Below are 11,188 nucleotides of genomic sequence, written 5' to 3'. Positions count from 1 at the left end.
AAGTCTCATTCTCATGCCTGCTTGTGTCGCTTCCTTCGTGTCAATATCAAGGTCAATATGTCAAGTACCACGGCGATTCGACTGGAGAGCTATAGGTATTTTTTTTAACATTCTTTATGAGACCGTTTTGGGGTAGGTAAAGCCGTGAAAAACTATACAATACTATTCAGTGGTACAAACACACATGTGATATGATGATGCGCGCAGTTGATGGCGGTAGATTTTTGCAATAATAGACAATATTGCTTCTCAGCTGACTTGTCTTTAAGTGGTGTAAATCATACACAAATCACGTGAAGACCATACACATTTAGGGGTCAAAAGTTAATGATTTTTCACGTTCAGTATTATAATGAAAATCGTACGAGATAGTCTATGAAGCATAATTGACTTCTGCAAATATTGCGAATATAGTTGTACAAATAACATTTTTACTTTCAGTTGTTGACAGCAGAGCGGCTTACAAAAGCTAGCAGGTATACACTACCACAGGTATGCGCACACGTTTCGTTCGTACCTACCAAGGTAACATAAACTAGGTACGTTTCTGAAGTCCTGTCATTAGAGCCCGCAGTGTTATAAGAGAAGAAAGACCGTAGGTGAAGGTGGATAAATTGCGTTGGAGTTAGGTGAAGAGTGGACATCAGCTTTATTTTGTGCTTATTGATAGTTTTCGCAAATTTTCGTTGTAAAAATGTCCACAATCAAGTGAAGTTCGGTTTAACTGTAATCGATGTCGCGTTTGTTGTAATTGAAGTGCGTTGTTTTACGTTGGATGTGACGTGAATGTTGCGACTCTTTGTGTAGTGAAATAGTAGTAAGCAAACCATATGATACAGGGCGGCAGTATTTAGTTCCAGTGAGTAGTGCGTGAAAAAAGAGACGAAAAGAAAAATGTCGACCAACGAAATTGAAGAATTCGTAAATGGAGCACTTATATCGTGGGTAAGTACCGATTTGCTGGAAAAATATGCGGCTGTTGAACTGTGACTGAGGAATTTGTGTGGTGTGGTGATTTTGTGCGATAGGAACATAAACTTTTGATCAAATAAAGGCAAGGTTTGGCAAAATCATCAATATTCTCCAAGGCCATTGAAAACCTTGACGCTTTTTTGTCAGCGCAAAGCGAGGTTCAATGATTTAATTCGTCGCTTTTGCAAGAGGCTTCCGTGGTCCAACAAAAAAAAAAAAATGCTCAAAAACTGCATACTAATGCAGGAAAATTGTTAAAGCAACCGTTACTTGGAATCACTTAAATGTATGAATATTTATCGCTCATAAAGAAAGATTGATGTTTATTCTATTTACAATCATCGAAAACTATTATCAAACTAATGGTTTTATTTTAATTTTCAGATTGAATCCTGTTTACCCCGAGATGAGATCATTGCTGGATATGTCTCACTTTTGGATGGAACAATCCTTCATAGCGTATATCTGCAAATCGATCCTGAACCACAGTATCACCCAGTTAAGTTGAAGAATGCCGAAAATCTCACTCTTTCTTCGGCACGCTCGAGGAATTTTGACGCCATTGTGAGAAACTTGCGAAATCTCTATGATGAAGAGCTGGGACAGACCATATTGGCCCTGCCGGACTGCACGATTTTGGGACATGCTCCCGAATCTCGAGGTGGCCTTGAACAGATGAAGTTAATGATTACCTTGCTCTTGGGAGCAGCAGTGCAGTGTCCAAATAAGGAAATATTCATTGCTCGAATAAAAGAACTTGATGTGAATACTCAGCATGCAATAGTGGAAGTGATTAAGCAAGTAACCGATAGTCAAACGCTGGTGCTAACGCAAGAAGCAGTAGATCAATTACCCTCGGATATAATGTGTAAACACATCGTGCGACTCGCCAAAGAGCGGGATCAGTATCACAGTAAATGGATGTCTTCGATAATATTAGAAAATGAGTCAATGAATAGCTCGACTTCCAAATCCAGTTTGCATAACTCTTCATCGGCGACCAGTTCCGCCAATACACCATCCACATCTTCAGAGAACAACCATTTGGCCGTGGAGTTGGCGGATTATAAGTCCAAGCTGCGGAAATTGCGCCAAGAACTGGAAGAGAAGTCAGAGTTGCTCATGGAAGTGAAGGAAGAATTGGATCACAAATGCAGTCAGTACGAGAAACTGCGATCCGAAAGCCAGGATTGGTACTCGGAGGCTAGAAGAGCTGCTGCCTACAGAGATGAAGTCGATGTACTGCGGGAACGAGGCGAACGAGCAGACCGCCTTGAGATTGAAGTTCAAAAGCTGAGGGAGAAGCTATCGGATACCGAGTTTTATCGGTCACGAGTTGAGGAGCTACGGGAAGATAACCGAATGTTGCTGGAGACTAAGTATGTTTAATGTTTGCTATGTTGAAACCAGTTTACTAATCATATTTGATCTTACAGGGAAATGCTTGAAGAGCAACTTCTTCGATCACGGAAGCGCAGCGATCAAGTGATGATCTTGGAGGCTGAAATCATAAAGTTCAAGCAAATGCTGAATGACATGTCCCTGGAGAGGGATGTGGATAAAAGCAAACTGCAGGAGCTTCTGGAGGAGAACGTTCAGCTACAGTTGGCCACCAAAAATCTGATGGCCGGTCCAGACACTGCCATGAATATGCAACAATCCGATACGGAAGAAGATGCACCCTCGAACGATAACAGCTTGTCGGAACAGTTGACCACAAATGCACAGGTATTGTATTCATTCTTATGTTGAATTATCTAGTTTTATTAATCTGTGTTTCTCTCATTTCAGTCTCGTGCTTTAAAATTAGAGCTGGAAAATCGACGTTTACTGGCAGCACTTGATAGCTTGAAGGAATCATCTTTCCATGAATCATCAAACAAAATACTCGAGCTGGAAAAGGACAAGAAAAAGTTTTCCCTACGTCTCGACCAACTGCAGGAAAATTGCAACAGACTTGCGCAGCAGAACAGCGAACTCGAAGGTGTCTTCAAGAACGCACTGGAGGAGAACAAAAAGCTTCAAGATGCGTTGGATGCTAAGCAAACCATAATCGACAAGCAAAGCCAAGATCGCGAGTTGGACCGGATACGGCAAATTGATTTGGAAAAACAAATCGAAAGTCTCACCAAGGACAAACAACGTGTGCAGAATTTATGCGACAGTATTCAACGAAGGACGGCAGACTTGGAACGGTCGATTGAGGGCAAAACGAAGGAAGTTCAACAGTTGAATGAACGATGCAGTGAACTCGATGAGATAAAGAAAAACTCGTACGAGATCGAAGCAAAAGTTACGTCACTGGAGAGAGAGAACATTAGTCAAGGGAAAGACCTTGCCAAGTATAAGGAAGTTCTGGAACAGAAAAGCGTTGAGCTAGATGATGCCATCACGAGGATAGCGCAAAAGGATAAAGAAATAAGCCAGCTCATCAAGCAGCAAGAGGATAATGTTGGATTGGAGAAAAAAGTGCAAGAGTTGGAGAAGGAGAATCAAGAGCTGCAATCGCACGCCAAAATCCAAGATGAAACGATTGTAACACTCAAAAAAGATCTTTACGATGGAACACTGGCAAAGAAACGGGTGGAGCAGAATCTGGAGCGGCTTGGACTGAACGAAAACGATATCGAAAAGAACGAATTGAATGTGGAATCGTTTGTCGAGAAGCTTTGTAAAAATCCAGAATCATTCAAAACTGTGCGAGAAATTGTACTTAACGTTGGGAAAGAGTCAACCAAATCAGCCGATATGTGTGTTCTTTGTCATAGACAAGAAATCTACACCGTGGAAAAGGATATTGAGTTTTCCAACTATGATGAGACACCTACCATTAGTGAAGTCGAAACTAAGCTGGATCAGCTGAAGAGTGAAAATTCAGTCCTTCAATCAACCAACGAATCTCTACAAGCCGAGAATGCTCGCCAAAGAGTCGAGGTTGCTACTCTTGGGTCACAAATAACTTCATTGAATACGCAGCACGTAGCCTTGCAACTTGCCAATTCACAGCTCGCAGCAGAGAAAGATATGCTGGTTAAGCAAGTCGAAGCTAAAAAGCAAGCCTACGAATCCTTGCAGCACGATCAAGTCACGCTTCAATGTCTTCACGAACAGCTGAATAGCGAGTACGACTCGCTGAACAGTGAAAAAGAGTTCCTGAAGAATACCATCCGAGATCTGAAGACGGAGAATCGAGACATGAAAGAACATGCCATGGTACTGGAGAAACAGCTGGAGGAATGCAAGGCGGAACTGTCGTCCATGAAAGATGGCATCACAAACCTGGCCAATTTGAGAGCGGAACATTCCAAACTTAAAGATGACTTCCGTTGTTTGTTCACCAGCAGCGAACGTTTGAAGCAGGACTGCCAAAAACGCCAGGAACATTATCGTTCGTATCGCTCGGAGAACAGCACTCTGCGGCTTAAGAACACCGAGCTGACCGGAGAGTTGAACAACAAGGTGGAACAAATAACGAACCTGGAGATTGAATACACAAAAATGCACCAAAGATGTGAGGTAAGAGTTGTGCAACAAGCGATTTAGCTTAACAAGGGTTGAACAAACAGCTCTCCAGCTTAATGAGCTGTTATTCAACTATATCGGTTTCTTTAACAAGGTATCTAACAAAGTGTTGTTATTCTCTACATTTCAGATGTTACTGCAAATGAATTCCAGTTTGGACATTGACCGAAGGACCCTGATGGATCACGTATCTCAGCTATTGAGTCAATACCACGAACTGTTGGCCCATTCGCTTGAAGACAAGCAACACTACCATGACGAGGAGAAAAACTTCACAGATCGTGTTAACAATCTTCACCGTCAGAAGGAGAAATTGGAGGAGAAAATCATGGAACACTATCGGAAGTTGGACAGCTGCTCGCCGAAAAAGTAAGGCTTTTTGTGTGAAGTGAGAGATTTTACGATACTAACAGTTTCTTTTACTCTTTACAGGAAACCTTTCGGGTTGAATTTCGTGAAAAAGGTGCGCAAAGCTGGATCAGAGCTGATGAACCGGGTTCCCAATAGGGTGAGTAAAGATTAAAGCTTGTAAAGATGCGAAGATTATTACCGAACATTACTATTATCTTCAACAGAATCGCCGATCTTGGGTGGACGAGTCTCGTCTTACGCAGTCCCAGTTTACACTGGGATCGGAATCGGGAGGCAACGAATCGGACAACAGTATTGAAGAGCCCAACTCGGTGGCCTCGGATACCAATCTACTGCAACGAAACTCCGTTATACGACAAAGCTTGCAACGGAAGCCCAACAATGAAGCCCTGAACACTAGTCTTCTCCGAGGTGGCATACGCAGTAGTTTGCAGGCTTCACGACGGGATGAGGCCAACCAGTCCCATAGGAATAGCTTTCCTGGGTAAGAAACATTCAGATATTACAATAAAGTTTAATCAAATAAAAGAAAATTTAAAAATGTAAGTAAAACACTAACTAGACTAGAATATGCTGTTTTGGCGAAATAAATACACAAAAACTAAAAATAAATCAATATTTGTTTCCCGTATACTTATGAAAGCTCGTTTCTTGTCTTGTAGATTCGACACCAACACTGACTCTCTGAATCTCGGAACCGCAGGAACACGACGCACAGTATACCTGATGGATGGAAAAGCTTCCAATGCGACCAACTCTGGATCCAGTACCCCTACTGGCGTCGCCGGAATGCCCACATCCTCTCCTCCGGTATCGCTTACCTCACCGCCCGGATCGAGTACCTCTAGCAAAAATTCTCCCATTTCGAACCAATCCACTTCCAACAGCGCAACGAACAATACATCCGCAAACAACGACTCGTTTCTGTTGCTCAACCGAGTTTCCACAACGACCACTCTCAAAACGACGGAATCCAGTTCGGTACCGCAAACCATGATAGTCAATCCGAACCCTTCCGGAAGTCCTTCTCATTCGTCTTCGGCCGCAACGGTCGTTCTCAACGCAGACGACCCCAACAAGAAAGATACATCGAATAAGAAACCCAAAAACGAACCTAAAAATCGCGAAAGTGCGATTTGGTACGAGTATGGATGTGTATGATAAACAGTTTAAATTATACTTTACCTATATTAAGAGGGCTGCGAATCTCATATTATATATTTTTTATTCCTAGCAAGCAGCCTAAAATTGCATTTATGTTCGTTCACTCGCTAACCATCTAACTCTCCGTTCCACACAAAACAAAAAAAATCCTTTGAAGCGCAAGAAAATAGTATTTTGTATAAACAAATAGACTGAAACATGAACGTATTCCGTATAGAAAAGCCTTATAGAATAGAAATTCATCGAAGTATTGCAGCTTGAAATTGGCCTCTCTAAATTAAAGTTAAAGGACAAAACACGGCACAATGTACATAAAACAATAAACAATAGAATCGCTTAATCAATCATGTATGTGTTTCTTTTCTCACGATAACGTATAAAAGAAATCCTTCATTTAATTGACTTTGAGATTTCAGCTATGCTTTCAGTGAACTTTCGAAAGATCTCAACACATCTGTCTGTTTAACCATAGAACTCTTAGAAGCCCATAAAACCCGGCGAGTTGCGTTGGGCTGGTCACGTCGTACGAATGTCGGAAGAACGACAGACAAGGTTAATTCAGCAGAGAGTCAGAGCGAGGCCGGCCACGCACACGATGATTTTTTTGCTTTTTACAACTGATAAGGGCTAGATAGTCTAGATAATCTAATCGATCGTAGCAGACTGTGCGCGCGAACGACTGCGTTTTCGAACTACCTGCTACGCGTGCTCTATCTTTTGCGTTGTTTTGACTGGAGCCGGCCGAATCGTGATGGCGCTACGCCACCTGGATTTTTTTTTTCCTTTGGAAAATGCATGCGAAGCGACTAAATTACTAGATTACATCCTTTTTAACTGCCGATTTCAGCAGATTGCAATATTTCGAACTTCGATCAAATCTGTTCATCTCCGAACTCCTCCTTTGAATTGTCTTCCAGAACACTCTGTCTGTCACCAATCCTTTTCGTTCAGAATTCAACTGTTCGCTCAAATTTTACCTCCTTGTCTAGGTTCGTCCATCGAGCTCTATCCGACCTTCCAACTCAACAACACATTCTTCTAGCTCTTTCACCCAGTTAACCCGTATCGCATATTGTTTCCGTGGATCCTGTTCTTCGCGGCTACCAGTATACTGCTAAGGATCCTGTACTGCAACTCCGCGGCTTATGCGATCGATACTTTTCCAGATTGGTATGTGCTGTGGAACACGCTCCAGGGCCTATAACCTTTTGAAGCTCGCCGGAATGATAGTCGGACTTATATTAACGTCTTCCAGGAGTCATCTGCTTGTCCTCCGCGAAGGTGTGGTCCTTCGTGGTCTTGCCGGACAACGTGTCGACCGACCACGAATGGGGACGCGAAAAGCATCCATATCCATATTTGCCATGATCGATGCGATCACAGTACAAAGTTATGCAACCACTGTCCAGAATCGGATCCAGCTTACACTTGCAGAATAGTACGAGTCTGTGAACTAAGTTGTGTTCAATAGTAAAAGCTGTTGGAGCACTATCTTGGCAACACCGTTGCAACGATCGAGATAAGCTGATCCAGCTAACACCGAATAGGCTGCAACAACATGCTCGATCGTTTCTCCTACTGAATTACACGTCATCGTGCAACATGTCCCACCGATAGTTCATCATTCTACACACGGTGTGTCTGGTAGAACAAAATTAATTTAAAAAAATCGGTATCGCTAAAACACCCACCAAACGAAAGCTGAAGGTCCCCTCTTTCATTTGAGACTAAAAGGAGAAAGTTCTATCGGCGGGTCTAGAACAATTTTTTTTTTTCATATATTACTATCTTTGAGGCTTGTGTTTTTTCTTTTTTCAACCTTGAGTGTAGCCAAATGGGCTTGTATGAGGTCGCCCATTAGTAACGTGTCCTTTTAAAAGAGTAAACGGGTCAAATCAAAAATAAAATATTTTCCTTACAAAATATCGCTTAGACATAAATTGCAAAAAACAATATTTAAGGCAGTTGAATAGAACTTCAGCAGTATCTGGGCTTATATACAAATAAACTTTGACTTTTGTGTGGAAGTAGTTATTGCGGCTGCAATTTTCTTATTTTGACAGTGTCTTATGATTTAACAGTTTAGTTTTACGATCAAAGTAGGCCGAGTAATGTCAACAAAAATAGAACATACATCAAAGTAGCTCGGATAACGGGGCACAACATTTGGAAGGTAATCCATTTCGGAAAACTGAAAGTTTTTCGATGATGCAAATTAAATCGTTCAAAAGCATGAATAACACGATCTAGAACTCCACACCAATTTTATCAATGTGATGGTCTGTCTTATATCCTTGTATGCCGTGGCTCGGATAGAATTATCACATGCCGGTATTTGTTCAATTTGTGCACCTTTATGGTACCTAAGACTTTAACATTTTTAGTTAATTTAGACCATTGCAGTTAGGTATAGCTCCTTACTTTTAAAGAAACAACTACGACAAGAACCCCCTAAGTGACGAGGAAAACCAAACCAAAGAGTACGTTTTGTGTTTGAAGAAGTGTTTTTCCGCCACAATTATCATCGAAAGCAGTTAATATTCACTGTTTTAGATTTCTTTAGTAAAATTGTCTAATAACGGGTAATTAGACATAAAAAATATTAGTAACAGTATATCTTTGTGAACAGGTAGCCTTACTCAACTGACAAAAACAGAATAATTAATGCAACATGTCTAACGGTATATGTAGTAAGAACAATGTGCTAATCTGTCGGTTATCAATAGTTTGATCTTTTGCTATTTTTTTTTTAATCTGTATTAACGAGATTTTTAGCCCTTGGCTAGTTCATCTCGGGACCCAAGCTTCATTTCCCTTCCGAAGGAAGAACTCACATTTTGCGTGTTTGTCGAGAAACATCTTCTGCTAGCATCATGGCATTGTAGACGAGTTAGCAACTTTTCATTCAATTCTACAGTTTTATTGACATATACACATGTTTTACATTAAAGTACATATGTCTGAGAACATACATATTAATCAGAACGGATTGAAAATGTCTTAACTTGTACTTGTTTCTACTTGCAGGTTGTTGATATTATTAAAACTTTTTTCTGAACGATATCAGAGATAGCAGTTAGTACTACCCCACAAAAAAGTTCGGACTTGCTCATTTCATTTATCTCATTCGCCACCATACAGGGTCTGGGACCATTTGGGCAGGAGCACCTATTTTGGGCACTTGCTGCTATAACTCAGCCAATTTCAAATTGATTATGAATTTTCAATTGATATGAAATTTTGTTCATGGCTAGATACTGTGCGTATCTTATCGTATTCCAAAACTCAAGTCAGTTGGCTGAAAACTGACTGAGCTAAAGCAGCAAGTGCCCAAAATAGGTGCTCCTGCCCAAATAGTCCCAGACCCTACCCATTAGATTTACTCTCTATGAGCTTACATATTATTTGAAACCTTCTACATGGAGTTGCGGCCCTTGTTTGTGGAATATGTAGTTCTGCAAGAACTACAACTTCTCATAAAGGGCAAACGTGGCAGATCTAGCGCTACTACCGATGACGCAGAAAGAAATTGCTCGTTGCAGTTGTGTTCTAGATGCTACAGGAAGATGATCAAAGGCAAGCAGCTTGTTTGCACTAAAGCTGAAGTACATTGAAACTTGTTGAACATCATTTAGACTTCTCATAAAGTTGCTGAGGTTGCTGAATATTTGCGGGCAAAACCCAGAGATCAGGCTGATCAGATGAAGCTCTCAAATATTCATGAACTACCATCCAGATGGAAACCGGCGTCAACGAATGACCAGAACAGTAAACCGATTTTGTTCACCGATGATTTGTTTTTGATAACGAAAAGTGCCCATAAAGCCACAGCTGCAAAGGTGTGAGTACCCAGCACAACCATGCTGAGGATGACGGGTTCGATTCCCGGTCAGACCAGGACCTTTTCGTGAAGGAAATTTCCTCGACTTAAATGAGCATGCAGTATTTTCGTGCAAGTCACACGCTATACACATGCAAAATAGTAATTGGCAAAATAAGTTTTAAGTTAAAAACTGTGAAAGTGCTTGTAGGAGATAAAATAAGAAAATTTCAAACAAATCAAACAATTTCATTTATTGTTATTACATCTCCTACAGTGCTCATAGAACAAGCTAAGAAGCATGCTTTGTCCCTGTAGGGACGTTTCGCCAAGAAGAAGAAGAAGAAGAAGAAGAAGAAAAAGAAGAAGAAGACGAAAGAAAACATGTGTCTTGAGTACCAGACGCGCATTGAAGTTGATAAGCTGTTTGAGAAGAATATATGACGAAGTCACACCCCGAAATTTCAAGAGCACAAATCTGAAGAACCAAAAGACGGTATATGCTGTAAAGGTGGTCGATTGGTGACCTGCTGGTGCCAGTCTAATACGAGACCCTAAAGACGTATACGCATCTGCCATAGGATGCAAATACATTATTTGAATCTAAATTGGAATTCAAAGGAACAGCATATAACTCGATTTTATACTCACTGTTCTAGTAGGTACTTTCGCCACACTGTCCATAAACACAAAACTGTCATCTGCTGGATTTCCCATTCACATGGGACTATTGTGCTTTTATGTGAAGAATAATAAACATAATATTAAAAATATATCGTCGGAAAATAATGCTTGCAATGGAAAAACAGTGATTTGTCGTAAATGTGTTCTTCGAAAAAAATGAAAAAATATCATATTTTTCAAAAAAAACATTGTTCTAGACCCGCCGATAGAACTTTCTCCTTTAAGTCTCAAATGAAAGGGGAGACCCTTAGCTTTCGCTTGGTGGGTGTCTTAGCGATACCGATTTTTTAAAATTAATATTCTCCACCAGACACACCGTGTACACTGCAGTATCTTTACGAGGTCCGTGTAAAAAAACACCGCTTTGTTTTAAAAAAGGTCGTAAAAAGTCTAGTCACGGTAGACGCGAAAAGGTTTCAAGGGTTTAAGGGGGTTCTAGCATGTCTCAGGAAGGTTTCAAGAGCGTTCCAGAATATTACAGAGCGTTCCAGAATGTTTCAGGAGCGTTACAAGAGAGCTCGAGCGGGTTTTAGGGGGATTTTAGAGGCTTTTCAGGAAGTTTCAGAGGATTTTCGACGTGTTTTAGAGACATTACTGCGGCGTGACATAGGCGTTTTCGAGGATTTCGGAAGATTTTAAGTGCATTGCATGCGG

At 40.9% G+C, this 11,188-nt stretch overlaps 1 protein-coding gene across 1 annotated transcript; it reads left to right on the top strand.

Annotated features, from left to right (window-relative positions):
* The first annotated feature begins 552 nt into the window (after positions 1-552).
* Positions 553-6,374, top strand: LOC115257194 (girdin). Its single transcript, XM_029856624.2, has 8 exons — positions 553-945; positions 1,357-2,351; positions 2,409-2,700; positions 2,764-4,488; positions 4,625-4,863; positions 4,927-5,002; positions 5,070-5,350; positions 5,529-6,374. Exons 1-8 carry the CDS (start codon positions 895-897, stop codon positions 6,025-6,027), a joined length of 4,158 nt encoding a protein of 1,385 aa, XP_029712484.2. The 5' UTR covers positions 553-894; the 3' UTR covers positions 6,028-6,374.
* The last annotated feature ends 4,814 nt before the right edge of the window (positions 6,375-11,188 follow it).

Source organism: Aedes albopictus, chromosome 3 (genome assembly GCF_035046485.1).
Source record: "Aedes albopictus strain Foshan chromosome 3, AalbF5, whole genome shotgun sequence".
Taxonomy (NCBI): Eukaryota; Metazoa; Arthropoda; class Insecta; order Diptera; family Culicidae; genus Aedes; species Aedes albopictus.
The sequence above is the reverse complement of the archived record's forward strand: the minus strand, read 5'-3'. Positions and strand labels throughout refer to the sequence as shown.

Bases quoted from the DNA above. Each gene is read 5' to 3' on its own strand.
- LOC115257194 (XM_029856624.2), top strand. From the start codon at position 895: ATGTCGACCAACGAAATTGAAGAATTCGTAAATGGAGCACTTATATCG. The intron at 946-1,356 runs GTAAGTACCGAT...TTTAATTTTCAG, and splicing joins ATGGAGCACTTATATCGTGG to ATTGAATCCTGTTTACCCCG. The intron at 2,352-2,408 runs GTATGTTTAATG...TTGATCTTACAG, and splicing joins CGAATGTTGCTGGAGACTAA to GGAAATGCTTGAAGAGCAAC.